Source organism: Prosopis cineraria, unplaced genomic scaffold (genome assembly GCF_029017545.1).
Source record: "Prosopis cineraria cultivar Desert tree isolate PC_DT_omini unplaced genomic scaffold, ASM2901754v1 PC12, whole genome shotgun sequence".
Taxonomy (NCBI): Eukaryota; Viridiplantae; Streptophyta; class Magnoliopsida; order Fabales; family Fabaceae; genus Prosopis; species Prosopis cineraria.
Genome location: NW_026555343.1, coordinates 5122535 through 5141227, shown reverse-complemented (window position 1 = coordinate 5141227; position 18693 = coordinate 5122535). Strand labels below are relative to the sequence as shown.

The following is an 18693-nucleotide window of genomic DNA, read 5'->3' as shown; positions in this document are numbered from 1 at the left end:
TGATTCTATTCTCTTGAAATTTTCATATTGGAAAGAGTTTTGGAAACTGCCTTTGCCTTTCAAACACACATTATTTGTGTGGAAAATTCTAAATAAGGCTCTCCCAACTATTGATATCTTAAGAGAGCATCACCTTGATAACAACAATCTATGCACTTTTGGTTGTGACAATAAAGAAACACTTGATTACCTTTTTGCTAGCTACGGGTTGACTAGAGCTGTATGGTATGGATCAATACCACATACTTTCAAGATTCTTCTATTGTTAACTAGTTGCTCCGGTTAAGGATAGTGACTTTGATGAGATGAAACAAATCTTTGTTCTCCTTAGCATGGTTTGGTTCCAACGTAACAACAACATTTTCCATGGTGTTCAACCAGATGAAGAGAAGTTTTTGAAAGAATTTTGAAGCCAATGCCATATTATTACAAATATTTGGAAATGAAATCTGTCATCGATTCCTAATTTTGGGCCTCTTATGTATTCTCCTGACAGTTATTTAGAGGTTTGGTCTATCTGGATGTACAAACACAAGCAGCGGAAGCAGGTATTTTGCTAAGTGTTTATCTGCCAAATGCTTTTTCACTTCTATGTCTAAGATATCATGTGGGTTACTAATCATTGTTATGATTATGGGCTGTCTTTGGATCTTGTGCACATAAACTGTGCTCGAAAAGATTTTATATCTGCTAGATTTATAAGGTAGCAATTCTGCCAATGTTATTGTCCAAGATATTCAAGTCTTATAGGCTAAAATTTACGAGTTAGGCATTCAAATGTGGTTTTTGACGAGATGTTTTTTATGTATATAGTTTTTCTCTTTGGTTTTTCAATTCCACTTTAAAGTTTTTTTAGTTCTACTTTTAAAGTTATAACATTTTATTGTAATTATTTCTTTTAATATATACTTGACCTTTTAAAAAGAAACAAGCGAATAAAACTTAGAATGAAGATAATGTTCTTTTTTGGAGGCCCTCCTTTGATAGTACCTTCTCTATTAAATTTGCCTACAAAACTCTAGAGTCTAGAAAGGATCAAAATCACTTTGATATCTAGTCCAAGGTTTAGAGATGGCCCACCTATGAAAAAATTAAATATTTTTTTCTAAAAAGCTGTTTGGAATCGTCTCCAAACAAACTACACGAATACTAATAGGAATGGCCTGCAACAACATTCTTGTCTCATGGTTTGTAACTCCATTGACTTTTCTATATATATTCTGTGTGATTATAAGGAAGCTAAAGAGGTATGAACAAGTTTAATAAATCCTACAAAAATTATTACTTTTTTCTCTCTTAATGTGCAAGATTGGATAACGTGAAATGCCAAGAACGAAGCAGGCAATTCGATTACAAGAAGAATTCCTTGGTAGAAATTATTTGCTCAAGCATGTTGGAATATTTGGAAACTTAGATGTGGGAAGATATTCTTTGAAGAGGATACTCTTAAAAGCAACATTGGCTTCACATGTACCCAACGGATAATCAACAACCTTAGGCTCCGATCCAAGATCAACCAATTAAACAAAAAAGGCAATAGATTGAAAATTAAATGGAATCCCCCTGAACCTAATTAGGTAAGACTCAACATTGATAGCTCAGTCAATATTAATGGGGCTGCTACCTGTGAGGGCATAATCAGAGATGACAAAAGAAATTGGATTAATAAATTTTCTAAGAACCTTGGGTACTACCTAGAACAATAGTTAAACTTTTGAAAATTTTAGAAGGTCTTAATCTTTATTGAAATGAAAAGTTATCTAAAACTCTACTGTAATTCCATAGGCTTTATCTCTTATTAATAATAACTGGTGCAATAACCATTCTCTCTTTGCAATCATAAAAAATATCAGGGATTTCATCATAAGAGATTGGGTGGTTACCTTTGACCATGTCTTTAGGAAAGTTAATCAATGCGCTGATTTTCTTGCTCATATGATTCTACATCAACATTTTGATATTTGTATTTTTATAACCCACCCCCCGATTATATTAGCCTTATGGCTATAGATATGATTAGATATTAGTCTCTTACACGGTTCTAGAATGATTTAATGAGAATTTTAGGGTGTTTGACAATAGGGTTACCTTTTTGTTCTTACTTTTTACTTTATTGAAAAATAAATGAGTGAAATTGTGGAGCAAATAGGCTCATTAATATTTATTTGGGCAAGTTTTACATCTAAAAAATAAGTTTTTGGAAAAATACATGAAAAATAAATGTTAATGATAAGCTCATGTTAGAGATAAGATGATATGTTTCTAACCATTGTCCCTCTTATTTTTATAAATTAAATGCATTTTTCACTAAATCTTTTCTAAATCTTGTTAATTTTTTTTAAATTGTCTAGATTTTTTAAATTTTAAAAATACATGCGAACATCATCTAAACAATAAACATACAAAAAAAATCCATATTTCACTAAAGCATGTAATTCCTATAACTTAAAAAGAAAAAATATATTTTATAATTTTCTCTAACATGTAGAGTATTAAATAGTTGTAAATATTATTAATAATTTCTACTCGTTTTAAAAATAAAAAGTCATCATTATACTTTTGTATTCTTTACTTAACTAATCTTAATTCTACGTAATAGACAAAATCCATGTATGATAAATACAAGAGAGACTCTCACATATGGCCCCTGTAATTGCATTGGCCCCTACATGCAAATTTTCATGCCCTGAGAGGGAGTCCTAAGTGAAATTCTTCCGGAAAGATATTAGAATAGAAAATTATAATTTAATAGAAGTTACATTAAAGGTCATGATACATAAATATAAAGTGACAAATATTTACCATCGAATTCTATTACAATAAATCATTCCCATTTCAAATAATTACGTCTATAGTAATCTTTTTGGTGAAAAATTATTGTCATTATGTGATGAACACTATGAGCATGTTCGATTTTTGGATGCTCAAACTTTAGTTGGGTTGTTAAAGGCTCATTACAAGATTAAAAATCGTGTTTGAATAAAAAAATTAATTAAAAAGATTTTGAGGAGAAAAGTTGATTCAAACTAAAGCCACTTTAATTGAAAAGAGTTTTGAGGAGAAAAGTTCATTCATGCTGAAGCTACTTCTTTTTTTTTTTTTTTTAGTGGAAATGAGAATTCATTCAACCAAAAAAAGAAGGCTGTACAAGGAGAAACCTGCTAAAAAAAAAAAAAAGGTAAACCAGATTCCAACAAAATTAAACAATTAGAGGATTAAAATCTAAGCCTAGGATGCTGGAGCTAATTTAATAAGATTCTAAATAGAGACTCCAAATAATAAAATTATGTTGGACATTTTATGCAATTTTAAATTTTATGTTTGTCTTTACTTTTTTAATTCATTCTATTTTTCATCATTTTCATCAACAAAGGCTTCTTAATATTTTTCTAAATTTATTTTTGTATTAATTAACGTGAGCATGAGAAATATAACAAAAGTAAATACTTCAACTCACCCTTCATTGAAAGGGATCCAAGGGGGAAAAAACCATGTCCTTTTTTAGTAAAAGAGTAAGAGGAAAAAAAAAAAGGACATGTTAATTTTTCAAGTAAAAAAATAATTATTTTTATTAATATATGAAATATGATTTACAATGGTTTACTCTCTCCATCCTAAATTATAGAGCCTTTATCACAAAATTTAAGATGTTTTGAGTATATTAATATTTTATTAAATATATCAATTTTAATATCACTTTTTTTCTCGTTAATTTCTATCGATTTTTTTTGAATATATTAAATTATAAGTTTTTTTAAAAAATTTTATTTTTATTTTAAGAGATAAAATTATTAAATATATTTAATGATATTTATTGTTATGTGAAATTTGATTTAAGAGAGTTTTATAATTTGAGACAAAGCATACTCTAGAGGAGCTGTAATTAAAAGATATGACATTGACGAAATTCTTATTATTAATTTTATAAAATTAAAGTGCTTTTTGATTTTAATTTTTCCGAACCTGAAGGATATGTATGAGAGACATCTCAGTCTAATGATCCCATGCCAATGGTCCCACACCAGAGGGGTTAAGCGATTCCCTAATCCCTAGCCCATCCCACAGTCCCACTCACATCCGAAGAAACGCAAGCCGAAGAAAAATATCAACGCCTTCTCTATCTGCCTTCAAACATTTAATGTCGACCACAGAGTAGAAGCAATAATAATTCTAGACAGATGACAGTAACCCCACTCAGCACACACAGTTCCTACTCAATACTAATTCAGTAATTTCTTCCACTTACTTTTTTTAAAAAAAATGGTATAATTGATAATTTCTAATTATGTATAAAAACAGAAATGAGAAACTAAATCCTCATCCATCATACTGATTCTCATATCTGGATAAATACCTTGGAGATTGAGGAGGAAAAATAAAATTTTATATATCTGAAACTGAAATCCTGATCAACACAAATTAAACCGCCTATTCACGTACAAGAATCCGCAGAAATAGTAAGAGTCACGCAGATGGAATATTATTCGTAGTGGTGCAGAATAAAGGGAGATCAGAAATCAACACAACTCGCTAGTAGGATTAACAAACCAGCATAAAACCCTAAGCCGAATCTGTTGTTCGTTGCGGAAACGCCGTCGTTTTTCTCGCTCCCGGTGGTGGTGTTTTCCGCCGCGGTTGTTGACGTCGACACCGACAAAGTGGATTTCGCGTTGAGATTCGCCGGAGCGAACTCGTGCTTGTCCGGTCTCCCGTCGGTCACCGACGACCCGACCTGCCACACCTGGTTCAGCTTGTCCGGCTTCCCCGGCACCTTCACCGACGCGAGGATCGTGATGGCACCGTCAGATTCGACGGCGCTCAGGTCCCAAACGTCGAACGAGAGCTTCGATTCGGTGATTGCTTTGTAGGAGGTGAGGTTATAGGTCTTGGCGACGACGGTGTCGTTTGATTTGAAGGCGATGATAGCCTGGGCGCCTAACATGCCTAGGCCGGTCGGATTTATAGCCCAGGAGACCCAGCCACCGGACTTAGCCGGAGTAGCGACGTAGGCGATGGAGAGCGAGTTATTGGTGGCATTATAAGAGTAATGAAGGGTAGCGCCCAAACTCGAGAGATCCGTACAGTTGGAGAATGCCTTTTTATCAGGAAGCTTCTGAGACTTACAGGTGAGAGAATGAACAGATGAGAAAGATAACGCAAAGAAAATCGCAGAGACAGCAAAGATGAGAGAAGAAAACGAAGAAGAACAAGGAGCCATTGAAGGAGAGAACAAGAAAATAACAAAGGCGGAAACCGTGAACGTGCAGAATAGTCGAGGCTATTATCTCCCCTTTCATGGTGGTGGACACATATATATGGTGGGATAGTGAGAGTGAGGCCGGCACGCGCGATGGGGAGGGAGTGACCCGGTGCATCGTTCGCGCGATTGAGACCTAAGGTGTGTTTGGTTCTTAATTTATTAAAAATTTATTTGATAAAAATTTATTTAATAAAAATTAATTATTATAATAAAATTTATATTTAAATATATTTTTTTAAAAATTAATTTTATACACTAAAAGTTATTTAAATTATAATAATAAAATGTGTTTTTGAACGTACATTTATAAAAAAAATATTAATTTATAATAATTTATAATTTTTATTATATAAATATAATATATTTAAAATATTTAAAAAATATGATAAAAATTTTAAATAACATAACATTTTATTTATAATATTAAAACTTAATCTCTAATCATTTATAATTTTTAAATTTGTAATTTTAAAACAATATGATAAAGATTTGTTATTTACATTACACATTAATATTAAAAATTAATATAATTAATTATTTAATTTATAATACTAAAAAATTAATATTTAATTATTATTATTATTATTAAAATGATAATTTTATTTTTAATAAATTAATTATTTTTTAAATAAAAAAATAAGAGATTAAATTTAGAATATTATAATCAAATAACATCTTACTTTTTAAATTTACTTTTTAAAAATTTTATTATTTTAAGTTGGTCAAAAATATAATTAACAATATTTAAAAAAAATTCAAATAAATCGTTGGTAATTTAGTCGGTGAACCATTTTTTAAGCCTAGACTTCACGTGAGAATCTGTTGAGTGATAGTACAATACTTAGGAAATTTGAAATCTTAAACCTATTTTTACTTTTTTTTTTCTTTTTACTGTTTTAGCCTTCAACGGTCACTGACTTGGATGTCGGCTACGCGCACCCAATATATGTTTTTTTATGAATAATGATATTCTTTAAAAAATTTGTTGTCGTGATCCGTAAATGTTGTTTTAATATTTTAATTTTAATATACATAATTGAGCGGAAAATGTGGATTGATAAGATCACATAAAATACGTTATTCCATTTGGGGCATCAATGAATGAAATTTGCATTAGTTTTTTTTTTCTTTTTGCCAATCAAATTTGTTTTAGATGATTTGTTAACCAAAAAATCAATATAATACATTATTGATTAATGAATAATTAACTAGCAAAATTTGACATAATATTCATGAAAGCAGAGAGCATTAAATTTAAAAAAAATCAGCCTCGAAGAATTTAATTACAATTTCTTAAATAATAAGAAAGTAATGAAAATTATATTTAAAATTGAATGAATTAATGCAGAAGATCAAAAGAGGATCCTTCTGGATTGTCATTCATATATACATTGAATTCTTTAGTCCGTGATTCTATTGCCATCTTGCGGCCTATTCAAGGTACCTGTATAATAGAGTTCATTGCAATATTAAAATGCTGCAAAGCAAGAAAGCTTTATGTTTACTTATTTAGTGTCATAGTCAAAATTCGCAAAGAAATATTGTATTTGATGTTGTAATTAATGACATAATTAAAGCAAAACCCCAAATAAAAGTAAAATAAAGAGCCTCTAGAGTGGGTATTATAAAAAGTCACATGCAAGAAGAATCTCACTAGAAAGGTAGGGGAATTTTTGGGGATGAAAGAAATATAATTAAATAAATTTAAGTATGGCTGGTGGCAATGTGAGCCAGGGTACTCACGTGTGAAATAAAACTTAGAAGAGAAAATACAACTTTTAGTGTCTGTACTTTCAGCTTGTATGTTAGCCCCTTGAGTTTTATTCTTCTACAATGTTAGTTATTATATTTTTAAATATGATTATAAGGGTTTAAAGTTGGCTAACACACACACACATATTATGTTACTGCTTTTTATGCTTGTTTGTTAAAATTATAATGAGTGGTAAAAAAAAACAATTAAAAAGAACATTAAATTTAAATCTTTAAACACGTAAATGATTAAGCTTTAAAAAAAAGACGATGCGATAGTAGGGGTGCGTAAATAAAAAAATTTGCAGTTATTTTAATCTCATAATATTCAACTCCTTATAATTTTACCGACTTAACAAAATAATTAATAAAGTTATATACATATTAATAGACGTCAAAGGCAGATAAAACTTGAGGGGTTAGGAGTAACAAAAAAGCATAAAAACTAATATTAAAATGCACTAAAAATATATGGACTAACAATTATATTTTTTAATTTAAAATAATACCAAAATATATTACAACATGTTTGGAACATAACAATACAGAAATATTATATATATATATATATATATATAATTGTGATGGAATTGAATTTGGACAAGATAAGGGACATCGGGACTCGGGGGGAAGGAATCTGGAAAGCATGCACTGTATGGAAGTTATTATTTAATATTTATCAAGGAAAATAAAAAAGAACTAGGTAAAATTACATCTTCGAACCCTGACTCACTTTTTTAAAAGAAAATCTTAAAATAAATTAGTGATTGCTTAAAAAACGTCTCAATATTAAAATTCACACTTTTTAAATATTATTTAGTTTATGAAAATCACATTAGATTTTCGACTCCAATTATTTCTAATTAAACAAGCCAAATTATGTAGGTAAAAAAAAAACTCTCCTAAAAATATTTTTTTCATGCATAACAATTAAAAACAATCATTCATCCACTCCAATCATATGTTTTTGGTAAAATTTGTAATAATTTCAAATCTTAAAGACAAGGATAGTGCCTGTGTTTGGATAGTACTATTCTATTAAAAAATATAAAATATTTTTAATTAAATTTTTCTTTTCAACAAATTAATTAATCATTTTCAAACTAACACTATTTTTTTATATTTACTCTTATTTTATAAAATATTTCACTTAAAAATAAATATAAAATAATTTATTTATTAAGAATATTTTAAAAAAATACTAATTATACTTAAAAATATTAAAAAAGCTTAATATTTTTAACATTTGATATTTCAAAAGATAATTTATATTTTTAAATGAAGGAACTAGTGCTCAAATTTCAAATGTACTTTTATGTGGGACAACTCAGCCAACGTGAGAAGCAAAAAAATTGAAGCTTTTCCCTAGACACATCCGAAATGGAAAAATAAATAGGCCAACACTTCTATAGATGTTTGAATTTAAAAAGTTTGGATGCCTATCATTATATGTTTGGTTCAACATGTAAATAAATTACATTGACCTAATTAAAAATTTTGAGTTTGAGTTTTGAAAATGAAAGATCATTAATATTAAAGTTTCAGCTCAAAAGGATTCCATCCTAATAGCTTTAACCCTCAAAGTCCTCTTAACCTAGCGTGCCCTAGATACGAAATACTTACATATAAAGAAAAAGTTGGGTAGTTAAATGTGAATTTTGAAAAGAGCACGTGGAGGGATAGAAAAGTGTGGAGGCGAGAGAGGGTTGGATTACTTTTGTTTTTATTCCGTTTGGGGCGGGACTCAATATCCAACTACTTTTTTTGTTGGTCCAAAAAAAAAATATATCCTACTTCTTTTAGCTTTACAACGTCATTGCCTTTTTCCTTTCTTTTTTTTTTCATTTTACTTATTTATTTATGTTTGTAAATACTGCATTTTCTGTCTGCATGTTTGTATTCCCTTATTTTTTGAGTTTTTAAATTTATGTCTTTCGTAAAGTTTGGACAGATTCGGACGAAATGACATAAAATGAGAAAAAAGCTTAGCTTGCAACTGTATTTTCACTTTTTATGTATATTCAAAATGACTTTTCTTCTCTTGTCCTTTTTTTTTTTTTTTACACCTTAATAATGGCTTTTCCACCATTTGCTTTTTGGAACAGTCTTAGGTCTCGATATGTAGGACTCTTGGGTGCACAAAATGGCAAAAACTGAGTAATTCTATTTCCGAAGTGTTACTGTGATGGCTTTCTTCAATTACAAAAAGGAAAAAAACGAAAAAAAAAAATAATAATAGAATATTTTTAAAATATATAAATGATAATTTCATTTCTTAAAATATAATAATTTTTTTAATTTTTTAAAAACTTTTCTATCATTAATAAATTTATATAAATTATCAAATTATTCCTGTTGAAAATAAATAATTTGTAAGTTTTATTTAAATATTTATAACTTTTTTTTATATTAGTAATAATACAACAGCAAATAAAAAATTTAACAATACAGCAACAAATAAATGATTTAACAGCAAATCATTTATTCTCAACAAGAATAATTTGATAATTTATATAAATTTATTAATGACAGAAAAAGTTTCTAAAAACTTTAGGAGAATTATGATATTTTAAGAGATTAAATTATTATTTATATATTTTATAGAGATTTTATTATTATTTAAAAAAAGAAATTGCCTTAAAATCTCTCCTTAAGGTCTAAAATTTTACATACCGATGATTCATTAAAAATGTGTAGAAAAAATTAATCATGATTTGAATTATGTGCTTTAGACTCGATTTTAATTTAATTTTCAAACTTTGACGTGATACAACTTAATTTCTATGATTTAGTTCAGTTGTGGTGCATTTCATCATAATTTTTAACCTAATACAAATTAGTTCTTATAATTTTAACAATTTAAAACATTAGTCCTTAAAGATTAATAATAGCTTTAGTTTTTATAATTTTATCTTTTAAAATGTAAGGACCAACATTCTAAAATAGATATAACTGTAAAGAACTGAATTGTTAGAGTCAAAATTTAATAATTATGTTTTAATTGAGTCTAAATTATAAGAATTAAATTGTATCAAATAAAATTTTAGGGATTAAATTTTAGTGGAGTCAAAAGTATAGTGATCAAGTGATTAATTTCTTAAGATTATACTACTACCCATCTTCTTAAATTTGTTAAACGTGTGTGTATTATTCTTTTCTATCGATATATATTATTCTTAAAACGTACTCTCAATGTTAGAAAATATAAGACATTTTTGAGGAGTTGAATATTAAAAAATGTAAGATATTTTTAATCTTTTAAATTGTAATTATTGCTTTTTTTTCAAAAGTACTCATATTAATAATGACTTTATATTTATTATAAGGTATTTAATAGGAGTAAATATAAAAATATAGGATTAGTTAAAAAGTAGATAACTACTTTATTGAAAGATAAGAGTCAGTTAAAAATATTTTATATTTTTAAATAGAGAAAGTATATATTTTTGTAAAAAATAATTAATTATATAGATTACGTCAGATTCTATTGAAAGTATACAAATCTTTTTTTCATCTTTTTGTGAGGATTCTTTTTCTATGTTTATGAGATATTTAGATACATTTTAAAAATTGAAAAACTATATAATTTCAATAAAAATTCGCAAGAGATAGTGTGTGATCGATACTTTGTTTCAAATGAGATACACACTGGCCTTAAAAAGAGAAGATTTATTATAATTTGAATAAAATGCAAAAATACTGTTACTTATTAGGTTAATTGAAATGAAAACCGCGATTTTCAGCGAAGTATCAGTTGGGTCCTTATATATTACATAGACCTTGAAGAGAATACTGCAGATATTGCACCTTAGTGTAAAATGCAGATTAGGAATATTTTTTTTATAAATGTTTAAATTCTTTTAGCTTACTGTATTTAAAAGAATATTTAGTAATATTTATGCTATATAGAAATAATTTGGTTTTAAAAAGGAAAATTTGGTGGTTTAAAAAGTGAAGGATTATAAATTATAAAATTATTATGTTACATAATTATATGATATCCACCAAATCTATGAGAATATATTCGATTAATGTCAAACTACTCCAAGTGAGACGTACAAACGTTTTTAAAATAGAAAAAATCCTCCATAATTAAAACAAAATATAGGGAAGGAGGATATAATTTATTTTTTATTAAATATTTTAAAATCAATTTATTTTTTCGAGTGAATGTTCCTTCTCTAATTGTGAACTCTTCCGGGGGCGGCGGATCTGCCTCCGTGCGTCATGCGCTTGCTTAATGGAATATTGGAGTTTGGAATGAATGCGAACATCTATACTATCATTTTTATACCAATAAAAATTAGGTGAGTTAGATTCAAGAAATTCAGAATTAAGGCATGTTTTTCAATTTAAAAAATATTTATAGAAGTGTTAATAAATTGTCATTCAATAAAATTCGCACATTGATAATAAAATTTAAACACATGATCATATTAGTCATTGTTCGTCAGTAATAACAAATTATTAGATGTGCTAGAGATGCTGAGTTTCAATTGATGACAAAAGATTCCCGAACTTCCTTACTATAATTTATCCGGATATAAAAGATACGTAATAATTGATAGGATAAGTGTTTGATTATTACAAAAAGGGTACAAAATGTAAATGGTTATAAGTCTGGAATGAAAATAAAAACTAACCAATAAACCTAAGAATTATAGGTGCAAAGTGCGAGTTTTTCAAGTGATGTCTGCGTCCTCTTTTATGATTTGGTGCTCTATTTATAATGTTAGAGTGATGATAATTTTTTCTTTAGAATCTAAAATGTTCTTACTAATAATCAAGGATTCTGTGAAATTTATGATGTGGTCTTTAATCATTGCGTTCCATTTTTGAGTAACTAGCCCATTTTGTTGAGATATTTAGGCATAATGATTTTGTTCTCGCGAGATCCTAGATTATTTGAAATTGTGACTTTATGTACCAGCGATCTACTAAATGGGTTTGCAATTGATAGAATTTCGACATACTTATCTGGCCAAGGCTTTCCATTGAAATCAAGGCTGGCCCTTTTGTTTAGATTGTTGATTGGACTTAACTTTTAAGTAATTTAGCCCATATGACTTTATGACTTACTCAAACGTTTTGGCAAATGATGTTTCATATTTAACTCAAATAATTATTATCCAAATCTTTATCAGTTGTATTAACTTTTGTTTGACATTTAGACTATTTTAATAAATCATTATTCATAATTATTGTAGAGTATCTTAATCTTCAAAATTATGGTATTGCCATCAACATACATTTTTGAAAAGATAACTATCGACAAAGCCTTTTCCACGTGATTGCCAAAAAAAAAAAACAAACATAAAAAATCAAGTAATCGTACATGAGAGAGCTAGAGCCGAGGGCGTCTGTGAAGGGGAAGAGGGTGCTTGCCAACGCAATTTCGTTGGTCTTTTGAACATGTTTTATTTTTTTTATTTTGGTTATAAAAAAGGTAAAAATTAATGTTAGTAATCTATATTTTAAGTAGTTTTTAATTTTGCCTCTCATGTATTCATTTCTAGAATCATCTATGGCTAGACCTACTATAAATTAATTAATTAAATTTGATAATACTCGAATTTAATTTGACTTATGCTATTAACTACACAGATAAAAAAAATAGCATGTCGCGGGGCTGAGCTGACCTTATGTCACTTTTTAAGAGCCACGTTACTCGGAAATAATGTACAATCGTGCACATTGAACGAGTGTTTGCTTCATCATTATTTTAATACTCTTATTAATTAAATGAAACCATGTGCACACTACCTTTCCCTTCCATCTCAATTCTTCACTCACGTGACATTCAATGAACAAAATCAATCCATTCTCTTAATCTAAATCTAGATTATTTAGTGCTTATTCGGTGACTCATTTGGTGTCTTATTTAGTGCTTAATTGATCAAATTATAAGGGCCTACTTAAAAGAAAATAAACTATAAGGATTTAATTTAAAATTGAAAAAAACTATAAGGACTTGAAGATATATTTTTCCTATAGATCTTCTGTATAAATTTTGAAGCATATGAGATCAATTATTTAACGGATGATTCTAATAAACAAGAAAATTAAAATAGACGAACAATTTGGAAAAAGAGGTATTTAATTATAGTCAACAAATCAAATATAATTAATATTATTACGCACTGGTGGCCATATATTTATTAGTTATAAGAGTGATTTGCACTTTGATTGAAGCGGGAACATGTGGAATCAGTATCTATTTCTTGATTTTCTTATAAGAAAAATAAAAATAAAATCTTCCTAAATTATATAAATAACAATTTAATTTTTCAAAATGTCATAATCTTACTGAAGTTTTTAAATACTTCTATGTCAAAAATTTTAAATGAAAAATATTATTTTATTATTATTGATAAGTTATGATTTTTTATTCAATTATTGTGATTATTTAAATAAAAGTTATTATTCTTTAAATAAAGTTATGATTAAGAGCTTGTTATTTTAAAAACTTGACAATAATAAAAATTATACTTGATAAATTGTGATTTTTTATCAAACTCTTAACATACACAAAATAAAAGTTGTTATTTATTTAACACAAATTATGATTGAAATTTGTTATTTTCAGTAAGAATAAAATAATTATTTCACTTTAAAATTTATTAATATGAAAAGTCCTAAAATTTTTAATAAAATTATGATATTTTAAGAGATTAATTTTTTATTTATATAATTTTTTTAAAAAATTTATTATATTTTTTTAATGTTTTTTCCTCAGTATCAAAACGTAAGTCCGGCTATTTACCCAAAAAAAAAGGGTAAGTCAATCTCAATTCTCGATCCAAATTAATGCACTGACGAAGTGGTGCCAACACTTGGCTTTCTTAGTCATGCTCTCTCCTAAAACTTTCAACCATTTTATAAATCTTAAAAAAAAGTTAAAGGGTGTTGTTTTATTGTTTTAAAAACTGATATTTTATAAAATATAGTTTAAAAAAATATAATGAAAATATATATTTTTTAGAATAATAATTCTTTATTATTGTATCGTAGGTTTCTTAGCCATACTTCCTCATGAAACTTTCAACCTTTTCTTGTTACTTTTGTCTTATAGGTTGCATTTTAGGTTTTATTGTTTTCGTTGATTAGTGTGTGTAATGCTATTTTTTGATGATTAATAAAATTAGTTTTTTTGTACAAAAAAGAATAATAATTTTTAAACACTTTTCATTTTTTATTTTTAAGAATAATATTTAATTTTTTTCTTTAAAATACTTTTTAAAAACACATTATTAAATATATATTTTTATTGTAAAGAACAAAAAACTATTTTTAAAATAGGTTATTAAACAAGCCCTTAATTTTTTTATAGATGTACTTTTATTTTACTTTTTATTTTAAATAATGATGCAATTATATTAAATAACTTTACATTAATAAAAAAGGTTAAAACTGAAAAATGTGATTTAATTAGTATAAGTTGTCCTATATTTTAGATAAAAATTATTTTTAATATATTCCACTCCATGCCTATTATAATAGTATAGGCATAGTTGTCAAACTCTCGAGTTAATTATATTCGTTTTACATTTTTACATTTTCAACTTATAAAATCATGTCAACTTACTTATAAATTTAGATTAAATATAAATTTAGTTAAACTTGTCAGTTTATTTTTTAGTTTACCATTTTCACATTGCTAACTTATAAAATCATGTCAATTAATTCATAAATTAGAACTACATGCAATATTGGTTAAACTTGTAAAGCTTTTCAATTTTTTTTTTGAGTTGAGCGAGTTAATTATATACTATGAAGAATTTAGTTCATAAAAGTTATAAGACCTAGTTCAAAGAAAAAAAAACTTGAAATGCAAACATTAATATTAATAAAAAAGAAAACAAAAATATAAAAAATAAGTTTTCCTATTTTAAAATTTTTATGTCTTGTGTATGATAATTTATCAATATAGATGGATTTAATTTCAATAATTTATATTTTTAATATATTTAAATTAAATTATAATTATATTTTAATGGCTATTTATTAATAGAGGTAAACTCTTATGAGTATAACGATCTAAGTTTGTGATATGAGTTTACATTTTTATTATGAATTTTTTTAAACTTGTAAGTTTAACAACATTAAATATAAAGCATCTCTAACTTTTTTTATTCGAAGTATACATCCCTGATTATCTCACTAAAATTAAGAAGAAGTGTTAAGTTAATAATTTATTTAGAAAATAAAATAAAATTTCTGTTTTATCCCTTATTTAAATGAAAAAAAGTTAAACTTGTATTACATTCCCTACCATAATTAATAAATTTAAATATGAATAATATTAAAAAATGTAAATAATATTTTTTTGGCCGAACGTAATTAAAATCATATCAACTATTTGGTGCCTGATATTAAGAATAAAAAAATAGTTTTATAAAGGAGTCTTGTAATAAAGGCCAGAAGGAGTATCTGTATATTACTATGTTTTTGTCAAATTTAATTACCAAAAAGTTGATAATTTTTTCTTTCGTCAATATTAATTACCGACAATTTTGAAAGAATATAGACACAATATGAACTAAAGAAGCGTATAGGGTGCTGCTAAGATTAGTTAGAAATGAAGTCAAAGTTTATGGCAGAAATAAAAGAAATGGTTCACTCTGACTCCCTAATATGAGGATTGGTAGGCTCCTCACGCGTTTAACGATGATTTAAATACTACTCTCTCCCCGTTGATAAATATAAAATATTTTTAATTAAATTTCATTCTTTTAATAAAATAATTATTTATTTTTAAATTAATTTTATTTTTTATATTTACTTTTATTAAATATCCTACAATAAATATAAAGTTATTCACTAATAGGTGTATTTTTTAAAAAAGATAATGATTACACCTTAAAATACTAAAAATACCTTATATTTTTTAACATATAACTCTTCAAAAAATATCTTATATTTTTTAACGAAATGAGTAAAACATTTGACCCATTCTTAGAATTTAAAAAACAAAGCAGTCACGTACTCCTCCAATCTTCTATACTAATTACTTTTTAAAAGCATAATTAATTTACTTTATAAATCATTGATTAATGAGATTATTTTATTTTAAATTAAAATCTTCAAAATATTTTTAAAAAGTAAGAGAAAGAAATACAAAAAAATAATATTGTATTATTTATTTATTTATTTATTTTTTATTTGAGAGTTATAATTAAAATTTTATTTATTTTTATTTCTTATATTTTTATTATATTAACATTAATGATATTAATAAAAATAATTTATAAATAGAATAAGAGAATTTTAAACAAAAAGTAAAAAATCCGAATTATGAAAGGAAAGAATCATTGAAAAGAATAATAACGAAGAATGCAATCACAAATTTCCTAACAAAATCAATATAGGCGCTTCTTGATTTTGGCCGTAGATTTGACATTTGTATATCTTGAATTGTCTTGTCCCTACAATTTATGTACTCTTCATGCGACGGCGACTGTACACTGTACAGGCTACAGAATACGCGTCAATAATAGCTGTACCCAAACTTTCCTCCGTTTTTAAAAAATTATAACTTTAAATTCGTATATTTTACTTACATTTTATTATAAATTTTTAATTTTTAATTTTTTATATTTTTATATTTTAAATTCTTTTAAAATTTTTATATTTTATTTATTTAAAAAAAAATATTAAAAAATAAAAAGTATGAAAATTTAAAATATAAAAAAAAGTGTAAAGTATAAAGATTTAAAATTATATTTTTTTAGATAAGAACTCAATCTTTTTTTTAATATAATCAAATGTGACCTTCTATTTTTAAAAAAATAAAGATAAAAAAGCAGTAGCACACAAAATGTCTTAACTTAGATATTTGGCAAAAGAAATAATAGAGGATATGAAACACACACATACATGTTTTATAGGCAAACAAAATAGGTGATTAAAAAACCAACCATTTCATCAAGTATTAGTCATAATAAAATGGATTATGACTGTGTAAATATAAAATCTTGAGTTTGATTATTTGCAAATGTAAAAATATTTTTTGAATAGATATTTTTAAATAATCTTAAGGAATACATACTTTAGTCATTACACTTTACTTGTATTTTATTATAAATTCTCACATTTTTTTGTATTTTTTTATCCTTATATTTTTATTTTTTAGTGTTTTACATTTATTCGAGGTTCTCACCCTTTGTTTATTTTAGGATTTAGAACATTAAAAAATAAAAATATAAGGATCCAAAATATTTTAAAAAAATATAAAAATTTATAATAAAATATGAGCAAAGTGTAAGAATTAAAAATTTTATTTTTCTTAATCTTAATAATATTTGAATTTGACACTGCTAAATAGTCATATAAAAAAGTTGATTAAATGTGTTGGTTTATGCGTGATGTGCGTTGCTGTGGGGCTGGGAAAAATAGACTTTCAATATTAAATTGAATAAATCAACATTGAGCAATCACACCACCAGCGCATCTGGTGTAGTGGTATCATAGTACCCTCCCACGGTACTGACCGGGGTTCGATTCCCCGGATGCGCAAGTTCACAAGTCATCTTTTTCTATGCCCTTCTTTAACTGTTTTTGGGTATCATCATCATTTTAACCGTGGGGCAAAGCTTTTTATACAGTTCTAATAATATGGGAAGCGGGTTAATATATACTCCTTATTTTAAAAATAAAAAATATTTTTAATCAAATTTTACCTTTTAATAAAGTAATTATTTACTTTTAAATTAATTCTATCTCTTTATATTTATTCTTATTAAACATCTTACAATAAATATAAATTTATTATGACACTTTTTTTTAAAAAACAAATAGTTACACTTTAAAAGACTAAAACTGTCTTATATTTTTTAACATCCAACTCCTTAAAAAATTTCTTATATGTTTTAACGGAAAGAGTATCTGTTTTTTAATTTTTTTTGAAATAAAAATGTCATACATGATACTTTTTCAAATAAAAAGAATCTCAGATATCATCAGCACGCATGCAGGCAAACTAAAGCACAACAACAATAATTAATGACAAAACATAGAATACAATGAAATGTTTAATTGTGTTACCCCACTGATGGGGCAGGGAAAAAGGTTTTATCATAATTCATCATCAATTATATCATAGTTTCGTGCACGGATCATAAGAGCTAGGCTTTTAATTTACATCTTTTAACCTACAAACTATGTACGTACATCTTCATACATATTGTCGATCAATCATTACTTGGAAACCAGCACCATCTGTATTGTCTGTTTTCGGCTTAGCTTTAATTATTATTTTTATTAATGATCAACTTACAAATATTACAATAGCTATATGGTATTAAACATCATGATGATCTAGAGAAAATGAGGTATCATGTATCATCATCATCATGTCATATCATAACTTATTATCTCTTAAGCACTATAATTAGCTCTAATATGATTGAATATGTTAGTGCTAATAGTTCCATGGAAGTTTTTACTGAGCTTTTTTGCTTCTTGGCATATCTTCCATGATTCTCGTTTGTTTGTTGGTTGGGTGATTGGGTGCATGTGATCAATAATTCAAAATTATTGTGTTTGTCTTGTCCCATTTTCATGGACCTTTTATATGCTTTTGATACTGTCCTGGAAATAAAAAAGTTGAAAAAAGGTTTGAAAATATTTTGATGGTAGGTTCTGTTTATTTCACTTTCTTTGACCAATGAATTTAGACCGTT

At 26.3% G+C, this 18693-nt stretch overlaps 1 protein-coding gene and 1 non-coding gene across 2 annotated transcripts; one reads left to right on the top strand and one right to left on the bottom strand.

The window, feature by feature from the left end:
- Window positions 1–4362: 4362 nt before the first annotated feature.
- On the bottom strand, window positions 4363–5291 carry LOC129288821 (auxin-induced in root cultures protein 12). Its single transcript, XM_054925583.1, has one exon. The coding sequence runs from the start codon at window positions 5216–5218 to the stop codon at window positions 4511–4513; it is 708 nt and encodes a 235-aa protein (XP_054781558.1). The 5' UTR covers window positions 5219–5291; the 3' UTR covers window positions 4363–4510.
- A 12165-nt stretch (window positions 5292–17456) lies between these two features.
- Window positions 17457–17527, top strand: TRNAG-CCC (transfer RNA glycine (anticodon CCC)). Its single transcript has one exon. It is a non-coding gene; the product is annotated as a tRNA-Gly (tRNA).
- Window positions 17528–18693: the final 1166 nt, after the last annotated feature.